The 18,232-nt window shown below is 46.2% G+C and overlaps 8 protein-coding genes and 1 non-coding gene across 10 annotated transcripts, besides 4 other annotated features; 2 read left to right on the top strand and 7 right to left on the bottom strand.

The window, feature by feature from the left end:
- Positions 1 to 243: 243 nt before the first annotated feature.
- Positions 244 to 2,695, bottom strand: TSTA_043410 (translation elongation factor EF-Tu, putative). The gene is made up of 5 exons (XM_002484774.1): positions 2,439 to 2,695; positions 2,359 to 2,387; positions 2,043 to 2,305; positions 1,305 to 1,984; positions 244 to 1,254 (listed from the first exon to the last, which is right to left on the bottom strand). Exons 1-5 carry the CDS (start codon positions 2,602 to 2,604, stop codon positions 1,064 to 1,066), a joined length of 1,329 nt encoding a protein of 442 aa, XP_002484819.1. The 5' UTR covers positions 2,605 to 2,695; the 3' UTR covers positions 244 to 1,063.
- A 248-nt stretch (positions 2,696 to 2,943) lies between these two features.
- On the bottom strand, positions 2,944 to 3,678 carry TSTA_043400 (translation initiation factor IF3, putative; the record flags this gene model as incomplete). The annotated part of the gene is made up of 2 exons (XM_002484773.1): positions 2,944 to 3,557; positions 3,615 to 3,678. The coding sequence occupies 2 exons, from the start codon at positions 3,676 to 3,678 to the stop codon at positions 2,944 to 2,946; spliced, it is 678 nt and encodes a 225-aa protein (XP_002484818.1).
- Positions 3,679 to 3,933: 255 nt separating this feature from the next.
- Positions 3,934 to 6,212, top strand: TSTA_043390 (nucleoside diphosphatase Gda1). The gene is made up of 3 exons (XM_002484772.1): positions 3,934 to 4,391; positions 4,441 to 5,776; positions 5,830 to 6,212. Exons 1-3 carry the CDS (start codon positions 4,142 to 4,144, stop codon positions 5,885 to 5,887), a joined length of 1,644 nt encoding a protein of 547 aa, XP_002484817.1. The 5' UTR covers positions 3,934 to 4,141; the 3' UTR covers positions 5,888 to 6,212.
- A 56-nt stretch (positions 6,213 to 6,268) lies between these two features.
- On the bottom strand, positions 6,269 to 7,113 carry TSTA_043380 (uncharacterized protein; the record flags this gene model as incomplete). Its single annotated transcript, XM_002484771.1, has 2 exons — positions 6,557 to 7,113; positions 6,269 to 6,499 (listed from the first exon to the last, which is right to left on the bottom strand). Exons 1-2 carry the CDS (start codon positions 7,064 to 7,066, stop codon positions 6,269 to 6,271), a joined length of 741 nt encoding a protein of 246 aa, XP_002484816.1. The 5' UTR covers positions 7,067 to 7,113.
- A 164-nt stretch (positions 7,114 to 7,277) lies between these two features.
- On the top strand, positions 7,278 to 7,349 carry TSTA_043370. The gene has a single exon. It is a non-coding gene; the product is annotated as a tRNA-Met (tRNA).
- A 303-nt stretch (positions 7,350 to 7,652) lies between these two features.
- On the bottom strand, positions 7,653 to 8,252 carry TSTA_043360 (uncharacterized protein; the record flags this gene model as incomplete). The annotated part of the gene is made up of 2 exons (XM_002484770.1): positions 7,653 to 8,186; positions 8,220 to 8,252. The coding sequence occupies 2 exons, from the start codon at positions 8,250 to 8,252 to the stop codon at positions 7,653 to 7,655; spliced, it is 567 nt and encodes a 188-aa protein (XP_002484815.1).
- A 1,287-nt stretch (positions 8,253 to 9,539) lies between these two features.
- Positions 9,540 to 12,077, bottom strand: TSTA_043350 (C6 transcription factor, putative; the record flags this gene model as incomplete). 2 transcript variants are annotated; one of them, XM_002484769.1, is made up of 6 exons in its annotated part: positions 11,888 to 12,077; positions 11,285 to 11,821; positions 11,140 to 11,232; positions 10,676 to 10,911; positions 10,226 to 10,431; positions 9,540 to 10,020 (listed from the first exon to the last, which is right to left on the bottom strand). In XM_002484769.1, the coding sequence occupies exons 2-6, from the start codon at positions 11,592 to 11,594 to the stop codon at positions 9,540 to 9,542; spliced, it is 1,326 nt and encodes a 441-aa protein (XP_002484814.1). In that variant the 5' UTR covers positions 11,595 to 11,821; positions 11,888 to 12,077. The 2 variants fall into 2 exon arrangements, with proteins under 2 accessions (XP_002484814.1, XP_002484813.1); XM_002484768.1 differs by having other exon boundaries at positions 11,884 to 11,975.
- Positions 12,078 to 12,634: 557 nt separating this feature from the next.
- Positions 12,635 to 12,658: a microsatellite.
- A 623-nt stretch (positions 12,659 to 13,281) lies between these two features.
- On the bottom strand, positions 13,282 to 14,208 carry TSTA_043340 (translation initiation factor eIF4E, putative; the record flags this gene model as incomplete). Its single annotated transcript, XM_002484767.1, has 2 exons — positions 13,282 to 13,656; positions 13,716 to 14,208. The coding sequence occupies 2 exons, from the start codon at positions 14,206 to 14,208 to the stop codon at positions 13,403 to 13,405; spliced, it is 747 nt and encodes a 248-aa protein (XP_002484812.1). The 3' UTR covers positions 13,282 to 13,402.
- A 1,247-nt stretch (positions 14,209 to 15,455) lies between these two features.
- TSTA_043330 (arginine rich protein) lies at positions 15,456 to 18,222 on the bottom strand (the record flags this gene model as incomplete). The annotated part of the gene is made up of 3 exons (XM_002484766.1): positions 15,456 to 15,922; positions 15,972 to 17,904; positions 17,983 to 18,222. The coding sequence occupies 3 exons, from the start codon at positions 18,220 to 18,222 to the stop codon at positions 15,456 to 15,458; spliced, it is 2,640 nt and encodes an 879-aa protein (XP_002484811.1).
- Positions 15,650 to 15,828: a microsatellite.
- Positions 15,830 to 15,875: a sequence feature (GA-rich).
- Positions 15,896 to 15,973: a microsatellite.
- Positions 18,223 to 18,232: the final 10 nt, after the last annotated feature.

Genomic DNA, 18,232 nt, shown 5'->3' with positions numbered 1-18,232 from the left:
TATACAGCGATATATATGCACTTTGAAGCACAGATATGCTCTTAGTGGTGAATGAAGGATAGCCAAAAGCCCTTTTCAACTATGTGGTATTTGAAGTCAATCAACCAGGCTTTTTTAGCTCATAGAAAAAAACAGTTCAACTTACATAGCTACCCAGTCTGAGATAGTTCTCTCACGAGTCAATTTTTGATCGCCGTCATGTCGCTTACAAGCGATCTTAACGGAGGCGAAAACAAATCGCAGACCGAAACGAATTTCATTACCTCGGGATCCAGAGTCAATCTCTCGAACGCATTATTTCTCGTTATCGACTGTTCGCGAATTCCTCGCCATAAGCTTGCTGCTCTACATGATCACGCTGGCGTGCTCGTTCTGGCTGGATGGATACCCATCTCTTTCCGCCGCACAGTCAAACGGCATGTATGTATTGCTACTGAGTGCTTGCCTATCCAGTGGCTTGGTGGTTGCGGCGTATGTTGAATGGGTAGGGTTTATCGCCGTTGGTTTGTGTGGTGTTTTGGCCGTAGCCATTCCGGTGGTGTTTATCTTCCTACATTCAGTCGTGCCTGGGTTTCTTTTAATCCACTAGTCTCAAGGCTGTTTTGATGGTGGATATAGAAGAGATCCCCCTTAAGAGTACAGCGTGTGAACACGCATGTAACCATCAACCACGAATAAAGCCAATTAAATCAATCTGCTTAATCTCGGATAAAGTGGAGAGCAATCTTGTCATAAAAAAAGAGGAGACTTAATACAAAATTCCGAAAAATGAAATATCACCACATATAATATAGACAGACAAATAGACAAACCACGGACCACTCAAAAGATTTTTTAGAGACAAAAGGACAACAAGCAAACTCCTCCTTGGTAGCACCTGCTCTAATTTATGGTAAACTCGTTTGTTCTTTTGACTCTGCTCTTTGATTCATTCCCATTTCTTTCCCGGATCCAGACAGATTGATTGATATCGGCGCTTTGCTTTAAAAAGGAAGAAGTTAGAATACACGCTCCATCATCGTACATCGGTTATTCTCGTTTTGGGTTGGTCAAAGACCTAAGTTTAAGCCTTCTGTTCAAGGACGCGGGTGATAAGACCAGTGGCAACGGTACGACCACCCTCACGAATGTTGAATCGCTGACCGGCTTCGGCAGCAACGGGACGGTGTGTCTTCAAGACCATCTCGACGTTGTCACCGGGCATGACCTGCTTGGACTGGTCTTCACCGGGGAAACTGAGAGAAGCAGCCTCATCTATAGATCATCAGTAGATTTTCATACAAAATTCAGGAAAGTAGACATACCGGCAGTACGGATGAAAGCTTGTGGACGGTAGTTGGCACCGAATCCGGTACGACGACCACCTTCAGCCTCAGTCAAGACATACATGGAAACCAAGAAGTTGTCGTGAGCCTTAGTGCTTCCGGGAGCAGCGATAACCATGCCACGACGGATATCCTCACGCTTGATACCGCGGAGAAGTAAGCCAGAGTTGTCACCAGCGCGGGATTCGTCACAGGACTTCTTGAAGGTCTCGATATCGGTGACCTTGGTCTTGATAGGGTCCTTCTGGTATCCAATAATCTCAACCTCAGAATCCTTGCGCAAGACACCACGCTCAACACGACCAGAGGCGACGGTACCACGACCAGAAATGGAGAAAACTTCCTCGACGGACATCAAGAACGGCTTGTCGAGGTCGCGCTGAGGGGTGGGGATCCAGGTATCAATAGCGTTCATGAGTTCATCAATCTTTGATTCGCCAATCTCGGGCCTGCGGCCTTCCAAAGCGCAAAGAGCGGAACCAAAGATAATAGGAGTCTCTTCACCCTCGAATCCATAGGTGTTCAAAAGTTCACGCATTTCCAATTCGACAAGTTCCAACATCTCAGGGTCCTCGACGGCATCGACCTTGTTGACGAAGACGACGATCTTTTGGACACCGACTTGACGGGCGAGAAGTAAGTGCTCACGAGTCTGGGGCCTGTCTCGTCGTTAGTATACAGTCATACCGAGACCTACCGCCGGAATGGAAATCATACATTTGACCATCAGAAGCAGCGACGACAACCACAGCACCGTCCATGTTTGCGGCACCAGTAATCATGTTCTTAATATAATCGGCGTGACCAGGGCAGTCGACGTGGGCATAGTGGCGGTTGTCGGTTGAGTACTCGATGTGAGCAGTGGAAATGGTGATACCACGCTTTCGCTCTTCGGGAGCTTTATCAATAGCACCATATTCGAGGAAATTAGCAAGGCCTTTTTCAGCCTGGCGCTTAGTGATAGCGGCGGTCAATGTAGTCTAGACGATGGATGTTAATGAATTGTAGAAGATTTTGGTTCGTGTATGCGCACCTTTCCGTGATCGACGTGACCGATAGTACCTGCCAGAGTCAGCTACCTATCTAACAGATCTATTAAAATAGACTACATACCGACGTTAACGTGTGGCTTTGTTCGCTCGAAAGCAGTCGCAAAAGAACGAGCTGCATATCGCTCGGCGGAGAGGACATGGTGCACTGGGTTAGCAGCGCGAGGACGCAACAAGGAGGACCTGCTGCTCCTCAAGAGGAGGTTGATTGATCTAGAGATACCGGCCATTGTGAATTCCTCTAAGCCTCACAATCAATCAATGAATGGAATGAACAAAGAAAGGAAGAAAAAACAAGACAATAGAAAAAGAATGATGTGTGAGAGAGAGAGAGAAGGTGTTTTACAGCTCGACGTCTTCTCAGGCTATCATGCCGAGCCTCCGCCCAAAATTTTTAGGAGAGCTTAGTCAGCGCGACAGGCCAATGAAATTGCAGAATTTGCGGAATTGATCATTCGATGTTTTTACAGCAATTCTCATAGAGGCCATGGTAAATGTGCTTCATAACCGACTTTTGAAGGGTATATACAGTAATTTACAAATGGTAATAGTACAGCAATGTCAACGAGTTATTTTTTCTTCTCCACAGTGATGGTAAGTGTTTTACCAATCTCCCCATCCATGGGCTTGATTTGATGAGCATTAGCTTCCTCAATGGCAGTTCTGAGCTTGTCCATCAACAGTTTAATCTCATCTGCCGTAGCCATACGCTTGCCTCGTTTCTTTGTCAAGATAATCTCCACCGTCCGACCCTTCTCAATAAACCCAGACAGCTTCTTCAACCGATGAGAAAGATCATGCGGATCAATAGACCAATTCAACTCAATCTGTTTCGTTGATGTCTTCGCCGAGTGCTTAGCCAATCTTGCAGCCTTCTCCTTTGCTCGTTCTTCATCTCGAAAATCGGCCAATGGCATGATTTTGCATACTGCTGGGCGATCAGGACCACCAGGATCAAGTTGGACCAGAACCTGCTCGTTACGTCGCATTGAAAATATCACGTTTGATTTCCGTGTTGGGACGTCGAGTTGTCCATCCTGGTTCACGATTTGAATGATGTCGGCCTCGATTTCGTCGTTGATCGGTCGAGAATATCGTTGCGGTGCCTTTGCAGCTTGTTTTGCCTCGATGGGGCTCGGGGTGGCGCCAGCTGGGCGGTAAACTGTGCGGATCTGACTTATGCCTATCGACTGTGTTGGTAATGGTGTTTGTAATAGTCGGCCATGTTTGGCTAAGTAACGTGGTGCAGCAAATGCCTGCCGAAGGAGAAGAGATGTCGAAGCAATGCCCCGGAGGGAACTCATATTTGATACTGCATGTAAAGCCCCAGTCGTCTTGCCGTCAACAAGTTAATTGACGAAATGTGCAAATAGAGCTTCGATAACACGTTAATAGAAGTATGTTCTGTGTTGACCGATCATAAGCTGGAGTAGCTGCAAGCGGATGTGATTTGTGACAGTAACGGTGGAGTGCCTCAGGCTGGGCCCGCAGTGTAACCGCCACTCTAGCCTTCCCGCCCTATCGCTCCTCCGAATCCTAGACTGATCTTAGACACTACCGCCCCTTTTGTCTCCAGCGAAAGAAAAATAATCCGGATTTCTTTCCTCCTCGTGTCCACTTTCTTCATATCAATCGCCAAACCTGAACCAAGTCTGACTTGGATGCCACTCGTTTAGTCCAGCCATCCATGGTATCCTTCTGATCGAGTTCTACACACACAGTTCGTCATTGTGGCAGCAGGCGCCGCTCACCTGGGTATCTGCTCGCATGTCCACTAGTATCGACAATCAACAGAATCACAACTCGTCTGTCTTTTCGTCGCACTCACGGAAACGGTCTTCTCCTGTTTCGGTGCCACCGACTGGCGATTCCTCCGGCAAGGCTTCGCCAATGTGTTCAGAGAAACCAATCATGACGCAAAGGTCACGACTCGTCAAGGCCAGCTTGATCATTGCTGGGGCGTTTTTGTTCTTGCTGTATTTGGTTCCTTCGAGACATTCTGTCCCTAATATTCCGGGTAAGACGCACGACACGAAGAGTAGTCGATTGGTCGCTAATACGATTAGATGCTGTTTCCGATACGACAGGTTCCACGACGAAATGCACGAAACCATATGATCCGTCCAAGCCTTTACGGCAATACGTTTTGATGATCGATGCTGGAAGTACCGGATCTCGCATTCACGTTTATCGCTTTAATAACTGCGGACCGACTCCCGAACTTGAGGATGAGGTCTTTAAAATGACCGAGCCGAGAGAAGGTGGATCTGGTCTCAGCTCCTATAAGGAAGACGCCGAAGGTGCGGCAAAGAGTCTCGATGTGCTGATGGATGTTGCTATGGAAAGTGTCCCTGATGAGTACAAGCCCTGCACGCCAGTATCGGTTAAAGCGACAGCAGGTTTGCGTCTGCTTGGAGACGAGCTGAGCGACGAGATCCTACGAGCAGTGAGACATCGGTTGGAGACCGTCTATCCATTCCCGGTCGTCTCGGACGAGAAGGGAGGAGTACAGATTTTGGATGGAAGCAAAGAGGGAGTTTATGCCTGGATCACCACCAACTACCTTCTCGGTAAGATTGGTGGGCCAGACCACACACCGACAGCTGCCATCTTTGATTTGGGCGGTGGCTCGACCCAGATTGTCTTCCAGCCAACCTTTGACAGCCCGGCTGGTGGTATGCCAGAGAAACTTGCCCCGGGCGATCACAAATATGAACTGCAATTTGGCGGACGCGACTTTGAACTCTACCAACACTCCCACCTTGGTTACGGTCTTATGGAAGCCCGTGCCGCGGTTCACAAGTCCATCGTCGAAGCTAAACTCGCAGCAAGCCCGACGGATAAGTCCTGGCTGAGCAAACCAATCCCGAATCCTTGTATCGGTCCTGGCATGACACGACAGGTTAATCTTACATTCCCGAAGGAACACGATTTGGCACCTGAAATATCGGTCACCATGGTCGGACCCAAGGAATTATCTGCACCTGCTCAATGCCGTGGATTAACCGAAAAGATCTTGCACAAGGAAGCTGATTGTAAATTGGCTCCTTGTTCCTTCAACGGAGTTCATCAACCTTCTCTCGAAAAGACTTTTGCCAAGGAGGATGTCTATATCTTTTCCTACTTCTACGACAGGACCAAACCTCTCGGGATGCCGGATTCTTTCACCCTCCATGAGCTACAACGCTTGACCGAAATTGTCTGCTCTGGAAAGGATAACTGGGGAATTTTCGAAGGTATCGACGGAGCCCTGGAAGAACTCGAAGGCCGCCCAGAGTCTTGTCTGGATCTCAACTTTATGCTCGGTCTTCTTCACACTGGTTATGAGATGCCTCTATCTCGCGAGGTGAAGATCGCAAAGAAGATTAAGGGTAACGAACTGGGTTGGTGTTTGGGTGCAAGGTTTGTCTCCATTCTCCATTATATTAGTGATTATCCTCCTAACATGTCTGCAGCTTGCCACTACTGAGTCAAGATTCAGGCTGGACCTGCCGCATCAAGGAAGTCTCATAAGGGAACCGCAATCACGATGCCATGATAATATATATTCTTCAAGACAGGTCTATACAGGCATTATAGTGTAATCATTCTTCTATATTCCATCTGCATTCAAGCATGAGGTTTCTTGTATCGAACTTTTGTTCCAGTTTATTGTTTTTATGATGTTTGGGAAGGAAATCTAGACTATTGTGTTTTTTGGTTGGTGTTGTTTGTATGGTCTGATACAGTATCTGAGAATGTATAGATACCGGGATTTGGATGGATATGTAGAATTATTTCAGGTCATAACCTAAATGTGGGAGATTGCTAAAATCTTATACATTGATATTGCTGCGCTCACCATTTCACCCCCAATGGTCATGTAGTGTACATAGAGTGAGTGATCCGGTGAAATCAACCCTCGTCAACCTCCTGAATACCGGCTTTCCTCTTCGGATTCTGTCGAGATCGACTCTTCAAGCCCATCAGCCTATTCAAAACATGTCCTTCACCATCTCCCTCTCCGTCTTCTTTCGACGATTCCTCCTCTTCACCAGCGCTACTGTCTGATGTACTTTCACCACCTAAATCGATACTAACCCGCCGTTTCTTCCTCTTTTCCTTGAGCACACCCAATCCCAAATTCTATAACCATCGTTAACATTCAATGATATCCATGTATAGGGAAAGACCGTGACTTACCATCTCAATATACTCTCTCCCTCCACCATCCTCATCATCCTTGACATTGTCAAGAATCATATCATCCAGCGTCTCTCCACTGGCAAGTCTCTGCTCAATATCCGCGTTTGCAGCCTGTAGTTGCGGTAAAAAGGATGATATTCTGGATAATAGATCTGAATTTTGTAGTAGGGATGGCGGTCGCATGATTTGGGGTTTGGGCCGGCCTGGGATATAGGATATGTTTTCTTTGTTGGTATCGTTGTGATTTTTTTCTTCTTCGTCTTCGGACTCGTCTTCCTCGGAGGAGGAGGAGGATGTGCCGGAGGAAGATGTATAATCTTCGTCTTCTTGCTCTTTGTCGTTCTCGTTGTCATGTCCATTGTCATGGCTATCCTTCTTAGAACAAGATCGTGGAACACATTTCTTCTCTATCCCTGATAGGACCGGTGATGTCGAAGCTCTAGACCGTTTTGCCAATAATAAAACTTCATCTTCCACCTCCTCTGCATGACTGCGTTTGTGAGACATCGTCTAATTCATTTAGCGACTTATATCAATGCCTTAATTCTTATTCTCATCATTTAAATGTACTGTTCAAGGTGCTTAGTATAAGTCAAGACGAGGTGGTTGGGTCGACATTGAGAAATGGAGAAGATTAATTAAGTGTTTTGGTGTTGTATATATTCATTCATTTTAAAAAGCGAGGATATCACAGCAAATTCTGGCGTTCTTCTCCCACAGCATGTTAGATCAGAGGAAGATCGCCAGGCTCATAACCTGGATGTCCCTGGATCGAAACCAGGACATGCTAACATTATTTTTTCTTTTTTTCTGTTTTCCCATTTTTCCCGGTGCTGCTTTTTGATTGGAAATTGGATTTTATGGTACGGATGCTGATTGGATAATTCAAGATATAATTTTTGTATTTCGGGATTAGCTTCCGTGTCTGTTTGGACCAATCAGCTTTATGATATTATGTACATATTAAACCTACAAAACTTACACTTACAGGGGTATTTTTCTTAAATTCAGGGTGTTATAGTGTTTGGATAGTACGCTGAATGATGTATTATTTCACAGAATTGCGCTCTCTACTCAACAGTCGACAGCGTCCCTAGTGGCCTGGAGAGGCGGCCGCAACACTGGACTGCGCAGAACTCTCCTTCTGGTGCTCGATCTTGGCCAGTCCCGTGATAATAATCGCATCTAGCATGTCCCACATCGGCGTCCCTGAAAGGGTCAACGTGCCTTGCTTCGTAACAGAGAAGGTCGCATTTTCAAACCTCGCCAGCACCCCACCGCCCATGCGGTCCACGAGTCGGATGTTGCTTGTCAGCGCCCCATCTCGCTCCCATCGCCAGTTTATGTTGTTGCCGTAAACCTCGTAATTGCTTGTCAGCTTGCTCGGCTTCTGCATCACAAGTGGCGGTCCTGGTATGTCGAGGTCGATGGCGGAAGAGAAGGTGTGAGGGGAGACCTTGCCAATGATGAAGCCGCCAGCGTGGGGAGTGGGCGCTCGGAAGATTGTCAGATGGGGTTTGGAAGAGGCGCGATGGACCGTATAAAGGACGGTTTGGTTTGCTTGTCTGAGTCTGTGACGTTGAGGCGGGAGTGGCCGTCGCGGTAGTAGAGATGCAGCTCGCGGTGGCTGTCCATTGGGGTGACAATGGTTGGATGATACGCATGAGCGAGATATTAAGAAGGGTTTAGGCATTTCTTTCATGCAAGGCTATCAATGGCGGCCTTTATACATTCACGGTTAAGCCGACTCTCGCTCTCTTTCGTATGTAGTTTAGACAATACTGAGCTGAGGCGAGGCCATCGTCAACCGCCACAATTATTGGTCAACCGGAGTTGCAGTTTGTTTTGACGGACCATTCTATCTTGCTAAAGGAGAGAACATACTGGGGTCAGATTCTCATATGCTTGAAAATGACCTGATATGGTTAGTGTGTTTAAAAATGGCCTTTGCTGTGTAGAAACTAGTAGCCCTAATGCACCCGACCAACCGCCATCGCAGACCAAAAAAAACTCATATCAACCAGCTCCGCGATTCAGCTTTTACTTTTCACCAGATGACTGAATGTACCCTGATCTGGATAGATGCAGGCAAGGATTTGTAGATCACACTGCCTCTGCTCCTTTATTAGTTTGTGGATCGGCTTGGCTTTTTATGCTGTGGGGGTATAGAGTAACTATACTATCCCAATAAGAGGCATTTCCATGCATTTATATAACAAACGGCTTGGGTTGAATGCTTATTTTTCGTCCTTTTTACCAGACTCTGATTCTGCAGATAATACCCTAAGGCTCTACATAGACCCATCTACACAACGTAGTATCTTCTCGGAGAGATGTTAGGTATATCTCATGGGCGTGCGCTACATATAGGGCAATATCTTATATATATTTATTATTTGATATATGAGGTAGTCCTGTTCGGATAAGTCTAAAATCTTCCAGATGCCCTGTTCATTGAGTAAGGTATTAGTTTCCTGCCTCTTTAACTCCATTGTATTAGTACATTATTCGAATGAAAAATGTTTCTTTCCATAATCAAGGTTTCCAACTCTTTCAATCAATATCATTTTCGTTATGCATCTCCGCAAGCTCTCTTCCCACTGTTGATCTCGGCTACGGTATGTCCAACAACAACTAAGCATGATCCTGAGATCGATGCTTTCATTTTCAAAAACATTCGCTATGGCGAAACACGAACTCCGCCTTCGTCCTCCACTGCAGCCTATCGATCAGTTCGGAGGGATCCATAATGCCGGAATACGGCAGTCCTTATGCTACTCTCTCAATATAAGAGTAGCGACCGAGTGATACTCGTGTTTAATGGTACCAGGCTGTATACGATATTTTCGAATCCCTGGAAAAAAGCGCATCGTGATTGGTGGCAACAGGGGCTGTTTGCTGATTGATACAATCTGCCATGTATGATGGTCTGGTATTAAAGTCTGATCTATGAGACTCATGATCTGCGAATGGCATTCATTTAGATATGAACAGCGCATGCGATCCGAGCATTGCTACTCTCTCGTCCCATGACGTCTCTGCACCGTGAAAAGGTTCCCCCATCAGCTCGTCTATTGTAACACATTAGTTTGTTATTGCTCACATAGTCGATAATATTGACTATCATACCGGAATTCATTTTCCAAATGCACTGTAAGGACGACACAACATCAAGCATACTTATGTCGCCTTGTATGTAAGATACTCGGCAAAGCGATTCAGCAAAACTTTCGCCCATCATCCATAGAATGCGAATCCGGGTAGGGGCACTCCATTCCGGCGATGAAAAGTGGCCAGGATAAGAATTTCCAAAGCGACGGCTTACGCTGAAGTACATCAGAAGAGAACAATTGGCGTAAGTGTACCAGGAGTGAATCACTTGCCTTGGATTGCATGAACTGAACGTCCATTGAAAGTCTTTTACCCAAGGAGATGAGCTATCACGATCGAGGACCAATGTTCTGAGACAGTAGAGCAACACGGCTGTCTGGAAGGTGGATGCTAGCGCCAGGAAGTCATTCCATTGAGGATCTGATGTGAAGTTATTGGGAATGTTTTGTTACAGTCAAACGAAGAGAAACCCGCGTCAATTATACACGATCGTGCCCAGTCGGCAGGCGAAAAGGATATTATTCGTTCAAGAAGACTCTCAATCCGTAGGTCTACAGCCCAAATTTCGTTTGGAACGCATTCAACGTCAGATCGAGAAAAGTTGGTGCATATGATGGCTTCAAGAAGTGCATTTGGGATGGAAATCCCGCGTCCAGCCCGTTACGGTGAATCTGAGGCAAATATTCAATATAATGCAGCTGAGAAACGACTCGGGAACCAAGGGCTGATCTTGTCGTTGTCAACAGCTTAATATATCGACACTATCATTTTGTTAGCGCAATTGCATGGGTCGTCGAAATATGTTAAGATGGCTCTCACAGCATGAACATCTGCAAGTGATACGTATAACCAGACAAGGTATATTCTTTGGCAAGCTTTCCAAAGCCACCTCTGTGGAAAATAATCATTCGCATTGCTTCGAGGCGGACGCCCCAGGCTGATTGCTGGATCTGAAGATTTTTAGACATCATGTGTGTGCCTGGCCAGATACATCTCTGCGCTTACTCCGAAAAGCATGAGATCGGCGATCAGCCCAAAAGTGATATCAGAAAACCTTAGATCTTCATCATCGACTAGCATCCCGAGACCTTTTATTACCTGGTGATGATGCTTATAGATGGTCTTTACAAGTGGATGCGTGAATTTGTTTAGACATCGAGCTGTGAAATCGATAGCATCGTCTGTACTAGAACTTACAGCTGAGACGCAAGCCGCAAGAACATAGTAAGGCTGTGAACGAACTACGCTGTGAGTAGCCACGACGGCAGAGTAGAATTCCAGGACAATGTCAGGCAGAAACTACCAGATTTCAGGGTCCATAAAATGAGGGTTTCGGGATGAATGCATGGCGATCATGTCGGAACAGACGTCGGTATTGTCTGTGAGCATGGTCGAATATTATTTAAGGAATGGTTATTTTCACATACTCTTCTAATACCTTCCCGGATGAAGGCTGTAGCGGTATTTACAATACACCAGGACTTCCAAAGTGCTCAACGCGTCGGCATAGCCTGCAGGTAACAGAGATGATAGTGCTGGTACAACCTCAACTGATGAACTTTCTATAGAACTCTAAACAGTTGAGTATAAGAGAATTAAGAACATAAGATATACCTGTTTGCTTATCCATCAGATCTAATTGACAGTTGCTTCCCCGGTCCCTTTCGATACCTTCGGATCTCTGCATCAGAACCAGCCTTGGCCGGCCTTTCTTCTTGATAGCAGGAGAGATAATGCTGCTCTCGTAATTTGATTTGGCTGAAGCCGAGACTGAGCTTCTGGGCCGAACCCAAAGAAAAGGTTGGGATCCGTATCCAAGACATTCCACACCGCGGGAATCGCAGTTTAGACAGGTTGGTTGTCCTCCATCGCAACGTAGTCGGCTGCGACGACACGAATGACATTGCTTGCTAGGCGATGGCATGGCTGTAGTCAACTAATGTAGAAATGCGTGCAGAAGTAGTATATAGAGCTTTAGTGGAATTAGGCCGCCCCGTTAGGGGGCTTCGGCTCGTAAGTAATTGGGTTATTATTGTTCCGTTCTGGGCTCGAAGGTGACACCACAACTTGGCTCTCATTTTTGATCTGGATTCAGTTTGACTTGTTCTTCTAAGTTGTCATCAACACCAGCCATGAGACATTTGATCATGCCTATTTCAATGCACAGTTTAGCAAGGGAGACTTTGAGACATGAACTGATGGGGGCTTCCGACCTACTTCACGCGACAGCATATCGGCGACTGTGGAAGCCAAGAACAGCTCCAGACACAAAAAGAGTATGGACAGCATAATGATACAAGAGTGAGTTGAGATCGTGGGCTAATTACTCAGTAACCAGGACTGGTGCCTTCCAGATCTAAATGGACAGTAAGTGAGCCTGAATCATGTGCGTAAACGACCGAACGAATAGCCGCGTCCTCGTCGTTCAGAATTACGAAGAGATATGAGTGACATTTTCCGGTTGTCGCTTTGATTACCTGGGGTACTTGAAGAAGGGTACAAGAATTTGAAACTCGGGTAAAGTCTTTAATACATACATTCTTTTCAGTCTGTTAAATCTTCGTAGGTTTTCGAATGCATTTCTCCCAATTTCTTCCACTGCACATGGGCGAAGCGGATATTAAACTCGTAACACAAGCACTCTGCGTCTTCGATGTAGACATCGGGGTGCCCTCTGGGGTCCTCGAACCAGCTACCGTCCAAGACTCTAAGAAAGTTTGTTATCCGGATAACTGGGATCGGGCTTGTATGCTTGGAGTTCCTTTTTATCCTTCGAGACAAAGTAGGTAGACCGTTTGCTTGAGGGTTGGCTTTCTCGTCGCCCAGAGTGAGACTCTCAAATCTAATACCAAGACCTGCGAGGTCCTTCAAATGGATATTGTAATGGGGATGGAATGAAAGATGAAACCAGAGTTCACTGAGCCAGTTCAAGTACTTGTCACTGACTTCGTCAACAGCTGCAAGTTTCTTTTTTTTTTTTTTTTTTTTAGCTCATCCTGAGTCTTCCATTTTTTTGATATTGCGTAGTGAGAAGCACTTGCTTCCTTTTCGATAAAAAGCGGGCAGATGCATAGTAACAGATTGTAGTCAGATGGACATGCACTATGAGACAATTGGGTATTGCAAGTGTATGTTCAGTGATGAGAAGAAAAGAAAAGAGTAATTAGGGGTGATGGGGAAGAGAGAAGAATTATTAAGAAGAAGGAAAATACTAAACATAAACAATGGATGCTGATCACATGATTCACCAAATGACTTTAGATGATGGGAGGACTGAGCAATGACTTCACTTGGGGTGAATACTTGCTCTGAGTGAGGAATCCTCTGCCTTGTTTGTTGTTATATTCTACATTTTACTTGTATATTAAACCCTAAGTCTGCCAGAAAGTTGAGACTCTGTTTCAGGGTTCTCTTGTAAAGGGTGTATGATCTGTCTTTCTGAAATGATATATCAAAGCTGCCTTTCAATGAGGTTAACAAACAATAGACCAATTTCTTAAAAGGTATCAATGTAATTTAACAAAGGGCTAAAGAATAACTGACCACAAAGGGGTGAAGTCCAATGCTATAGATAGCCATGGCACTGGGGTAATCTGCCTAACTAAGAAGACCATCAGGCATATTCACAAAATTTCACTAACTTGGCAAATGACTCATATTCAACAATCAATTTTGTGTTTGAACAAAGAAATAGGAGCAAAAACTCTTCCTACAATACATACCTAAGGTAGGCTATTCCTCTTCAGAGCTCCGAGCTCTTTCAATTGCCCCACGGAACCCTTCATGGTCTGCATGTCTCTTGTAAAAATAGGAAGAAGAAGATACAACAGTCTTATCAGCAGGCCTTAGTTCTGGTGACAATCGATCAATGATAGTCTGCTCCAATATTTTGATTGAACGTTCATTGGAACCAAGCTTATTCCAGACTGATATCAAATGAGTATTGAAACGTATCGAGATGCTGACTCCAAGGATATGATCGTGCTCTATTCGGTTGCTCTAATCTCAGTATCTACCTGTTCTTAAAAAAAAGGTGGGTACTTACCACTTTCCACAGCTGCCTGTAACTCATTGCCCATAACCAAGATTGCAATCTCATGGAAAAACTCTTGTCCCTTGGCTTTCGGTACGCGAAATGTCCAACATCCACCACTCAGATTCTCGGAATCTTCCCATACCGGTTTCACGCCCTTGCGGAATATGTGCACCGTGTCCCGGAGCCGGATTTTATCCCAAGGGAAGTTGTTGTAGACTCGGTAAAAGACGGCAATGTCAGAAATGTCTTCATAGAGCACTGTAAGGCGTGAGGTATACTGTTGTTGCGTCTGTATGCTGCTGCTGTTTGTGAGGGCAACACTAGTACTGCTCTCTGGGTTACTGTGCTTGTCGAACCAAACTGTCCAGTGATATTGGAGAGGAACAGGGCGTAGTTTGCCGAATATGTTCTGGTGTAGTGTTCTCCTCGTGTTTGATGTCGATTCTTCGGAAATTTGAAGCTCATTTTGGCCATTGTTGACTTGTATCATTGGTTTGGACATGATGGTGGGCCTTGAGCAATGTTCGCTAACTTCTTGAAAAGAGTTTTAGTCACAGTCTGATGTATACAGTGACGAGAGTGATTTTGATATCTTGACACCGTTCCCTTGGCTCGAGATGTTAATTGTCGTACCTGCTTATATATCAGCAATGAGATCGCATAGAATACAATGCAACAACCAAAAAATATTATCAGACAAGCATCTATCATAAATAGAGTACACAATGAATGGAAACCTTGTACTTCAGGTCGAATGAATCTGTGTAGGATATATGCCTCCATGAATACACGAAGACAATCCCATTCAACCCGGAAGTAGCAAAAACAACGAACACCACAAAATCTGTATGGAAATAAGTGGCCATACCTTTGATACGAACCGCCCAGCACTCTTTGGAAATCAGTACGAAGAGACCCTGTAAAAGCCACTTTGTTACTTGTTAGGGTTGACCGGAGACTTAATGCAACAAACACAGCCGTTTTCGACGTCAGATCTCTTTCAAAACAGTCCGAACACTCATGCCCAAGAAGAAAAGACTTGAAAGAATGAATCATTCAAGAGAATGAAGTAAATTTCGAAGATTGTAGCATACTACCTAGATGTTAGTTAGTGCTAAGACTTGAAACACCCTATTTAGCCGCTGACCTGTATGGAATCATCAGCCAATGAGGATTCTTCCCCCATACTTTCTTCACAAATGCTTGGCCCCTGAGGGCCTAATTTAGATCGAACATGTGCAGACACTAGTGGTTCCTTCAATCACTGATATCGGTTTCATATCTTGGTATATAGTCTTGGGTTTTACCTGGGTAGGTTGAAGTCAGATCAGTCAAGTCTTGACTATTGTTATTTTTCTCTTTTCCACTCTTTTCTTACCTACTCGCCTACTACTACTATCATGTTAATTCTTCCTCCGTAATGCGATTTCACACGTGGTTGGTTACTTGTGCAACGATTAGGGCTATTCGGGTGATGGGAGGATTATCCGGAACTGTCTCACTTCACCAGACGCTATCCGTCTGGTGCCATATGGCGGATATGATTAGACCATGGCTCTTTCTAATAATAACTATTATATATATGGACACATGTATTGTCGGCTAGTGTTTACAACCATTTACTTGCGTAATGTCAAGTTCAGGAGGTAGACGAGAAGTTGGATATGTTACTTGAAATGTGCCTACTTTCTTCCAACGTTGGATAGATTGTATCCATCCATCTAGCTACGTATGTAGGTTGGACTTGAATTAAACGTTGTTGTACATGCGCCCATAGTCTGCTTGGTACAATAAGAGACTATACGTGGATATGGACAACAGACTTTTGTCTCCCGGGCCTTGAAGGAAATCACCATTATCGACTGCGGCTTCTTCGATAGCTGCTTCGCCTGTCATCGCGGTCCCTTCGATCACGGTCTCTTCTGTCCCTGCTCCGATCTCGTTCTCTGTCTCTGTCTCTGTCTCTGTCTCTGTCTCTGTCTCTGTCTCTGTCTCTGTCCCTGTCCCTGTCCCTGTCCCTGTCCCTGTCACTGTCCCTGTCCCTGTTCCTGTCCCTGTCTCTGTCCCTGTCCCTGTCCCTGTCTCTGTCCCTGTCCCTGTCCCTGTCCCTATCTCTGTCCCTATCCCTCTCTCTGTCTCTCTCTCTGTCCCTTTCCCTTTCCCTTTCTCGATCCCGATCCCGCTCCCGATCTCTGTCGCGATCTCGGTCACGTTCTCTGTCTTCATCTCTTAGTCTCTCGCTATCCCTATCCCTATCTCTGTCACTGGCCCGATCCCGTTGCCGATCTCTAAGCCGATCGTCCCTGTCATCAATATCACGGGCTCGATGTCGGTCGCGCTCCCTCTCCCCATCTCTTGCTCGCTCTTTATCAGTATACCTGTCACGGTCACGGTCCTTATCACGAGTTTTGTCAACATCTTTGTTGAGGTCACGGTCCCTATTCCCTGATTTCTCCGGTTCAGATTCTCGGTCAGTGGTGATTCCAGGAATGTACCTGTCACCACGAGGCTCTCTGTTCCAGTCCTGATCACGTGGTCTGTCTCTATCTCGTTCAGGGGAGCGCACCCGACGACGAGGAGACCGACTGCGGTTACTGGTAACCGGAACATACCGATCAATGTCTAATTGACTTGGAGAGCGTGATTTTCGTCGAGATGTAGACCGCCGCCGAGTAGAAGTGCGAGAGCCTGACCGGTCCCGACGATGTCGTGTCAGAGAACGGTCTGCACGGGAAGGAGAGCGCCGGCAGCGGGATCTTGATCGTGGTCTGTCACGACCTTTATCTTTATCCCTGCTGCGATCTCTTTCTCTCTCTGTGGATCGTTTCCGAGCCTGCTCTCTTTCGCGGCTCCGGTCCATATCACGACCAGTGTATCGATCATACCCACGGTCAAGGAAGTTGTCACGGCCCCTATCACGGTCTCTGTCCCTATCACGGTCTCTTTCGCGATCCCGATTAGCTCTGTCACGATCCCGATCTTGATCTCGGTCTCGTTCGCGTCTTTCTCGACTATCGACCCTGTCACGGTCTCTATCGCGGGTTCTCGACCTAGTGCGACTGCGTCTGCTCGACCTATGACCCCGCTCATCTCTATCACGCTCCCGATCATTGCGAGCTTTGGAACGACTACGGCTTTGCCTAGCCGTCCTATCCCTTCGTTCGTCTCTATGACTACGAACAGAATATCTGTCGTCCTCACGATCCCGTAGTCTAGTAGACCCCTCTCTCGACCTGTTTCTGCCTTCGTTTTCATAGCGAGAGGATCTCCTTGTGCGCGACCGGGTGCGACTCCTTCGTCTTCTGTCACGAGATGAATCCCGGGTCCCTGAAGCTGCGAAGCGAGGCTCGGCAGTGGACTTTGGGCGTGCAACAGGCTTGCGCCCGCTTTCGATGGCTTCGGCTTCTTCAAAATCAAACTCTGGCTTCTGCTTTGCTTTTGCAGCTAGTTCTTCACCCTCTTTCAAGAGTAATTGCAGAGCCGCCTCCTCCAATGTTTTATCATCAACTGGAGGAGCTGGTGGAGGAGTAGCAGCTTTGGGTGTGCCAGTCCGGGATCCTGTTCGTCGATCATGATCCCTATACCGAGAGGAAGACATGCTAGTACCTTCATAGCGATCATAGCCACGGGGAAGATTATAGCTTCGGTATCTCTCACGAGAATCCTCCCGTCTTCTGCGTTCATAACGTTCTTGTCTCTCCTTTTCTCTCTGTTCGTCGAGAGCACGTTGTTCAGCGCGCCTCTTTTCTTCACGTTCTCTCTGCTCCTCCTCCCGCTTTCGTTCAATCTCCCGTCGCTTCCGAGCTTCTTCTTGCCTAGCTTTCTCTCTCTCTGCTTCTATACGTGCTCGTTCAGCAAGTTCTGCTTGGTGAATCTTTTCACGCGCCGCCCTTCTTTCCTCGCGCCAGCGATCGTAGTCTTCTTCTGTTTTGTTGCCTGCAATTTCCTCTTTGAGAGCAATTTCCTCGCCGACATCTTTTCGTCTTATCTCTCGTATGGATGTTAACATAGTCTCGAGATGCTGGGCCAGGAAGCTCTCTAAATCCTTCTCGGTATTCTTGTAAATGTCGCTACGATCGACAGCTCCCTCGATCAGTGTCGCTGCTTTGCCCCTGTCGCGCGACAGATGAGCGGGTTCTCGTTCGATCTCCTTTTCCGCGAGTTCTTGTAGAGCATTTGTAAATTTGTGCTTGAATTCCTGTTTATACACTCAATCATGAGATCTGTACGGAATTGCACCGGAGACTGGTTGACGCGCCGATATAAAACAACATACCGAATTATCAAAATCTGCCCAGATCTTCTTCCGGTAGTTATCAAAACCTCCTTTCTTCTTGAAAGCGACAAGCAGGCTTTGGATCGCATTCTGTTGATCTTGAGTAAGAGGTAAATCCGAAGTCTTGTACTTTTTGGGCTTGAGTAAGTCGACGTTCGCTGCTGCCTTTGCTGATTCTTGCGACTGTTGTTTATCGCTGGAAGGAGTTGTTTCTCCATTTACCATCCCCGCGTCTACCATTTTGAAAGAA

The sequence above is a fragment of the Talaromyces stipitatus genome, genomic scaffold (genome assembly GCF_000003125.1).
Source record: "Talaromyces stipitatus ATCC 10500 scf_1105507295515 genomic scaffold, whole genome shotgun sequence".
Classification (NCBI taxonomy): Eukaryota; Fungi; Ascomycota; class Eurotiomycetes; order Eurotiales; family Trichocomaceae; genus Talaromyces; species Talaromyces stipitatus.
Note: the sequence above shows the minus strand (reverse complement) of the source record. Positions and strands in the feature narration are given on the sequence as shown.

Excerpts from the sequence above, each read along its gene's own strand:
- TSTA_043410 (XM_002484774.1), bottom strand. The coding sequence starts at position 2,604 with ATGGCCGGTATCTCTAGATCAATCAACCTCCTCTTGAGGAGCAGCAGG. Across the intron at positions 1,985-2,042 it reads GCTGCTTCTGATGGTCAAAT|GCCCCAGACTCGTGAGCACT; the intron begins GTATGATTTCCA and ends ACGACGAGACAG. Across the intron at positions 1,255-1,304 it reads AGCTTTCATCCGTACTGCCG|ATGAGGCTGCTTCTCTCAGT; the intron begins GTATGTCTACTT and ends GATGATCTATAG.
- TSTA_043390 (XM_002484772.1), top strand. The coding sequence starts at position 4,142 with ATGTCCACTAGTATCGACAATCAACAGAATCACAACTCGTCTGTCTTT. Across the intron at positions 4,392-4,440 it reads TTCTGTCCCTAATATTCCGG|ATGCTGTTTCCGATACGACA; the intron begins GTAAGACGCACG and ends TAATACGATTAG. Across the intron at positions 5,777-5,829 it reads GGTTGGTGTTTGGGTGCAAG|CTTGCCACTACTGAGTCAAG; the intron begins GTTTGTCTCCAT and ends ACATGTCTGCAG.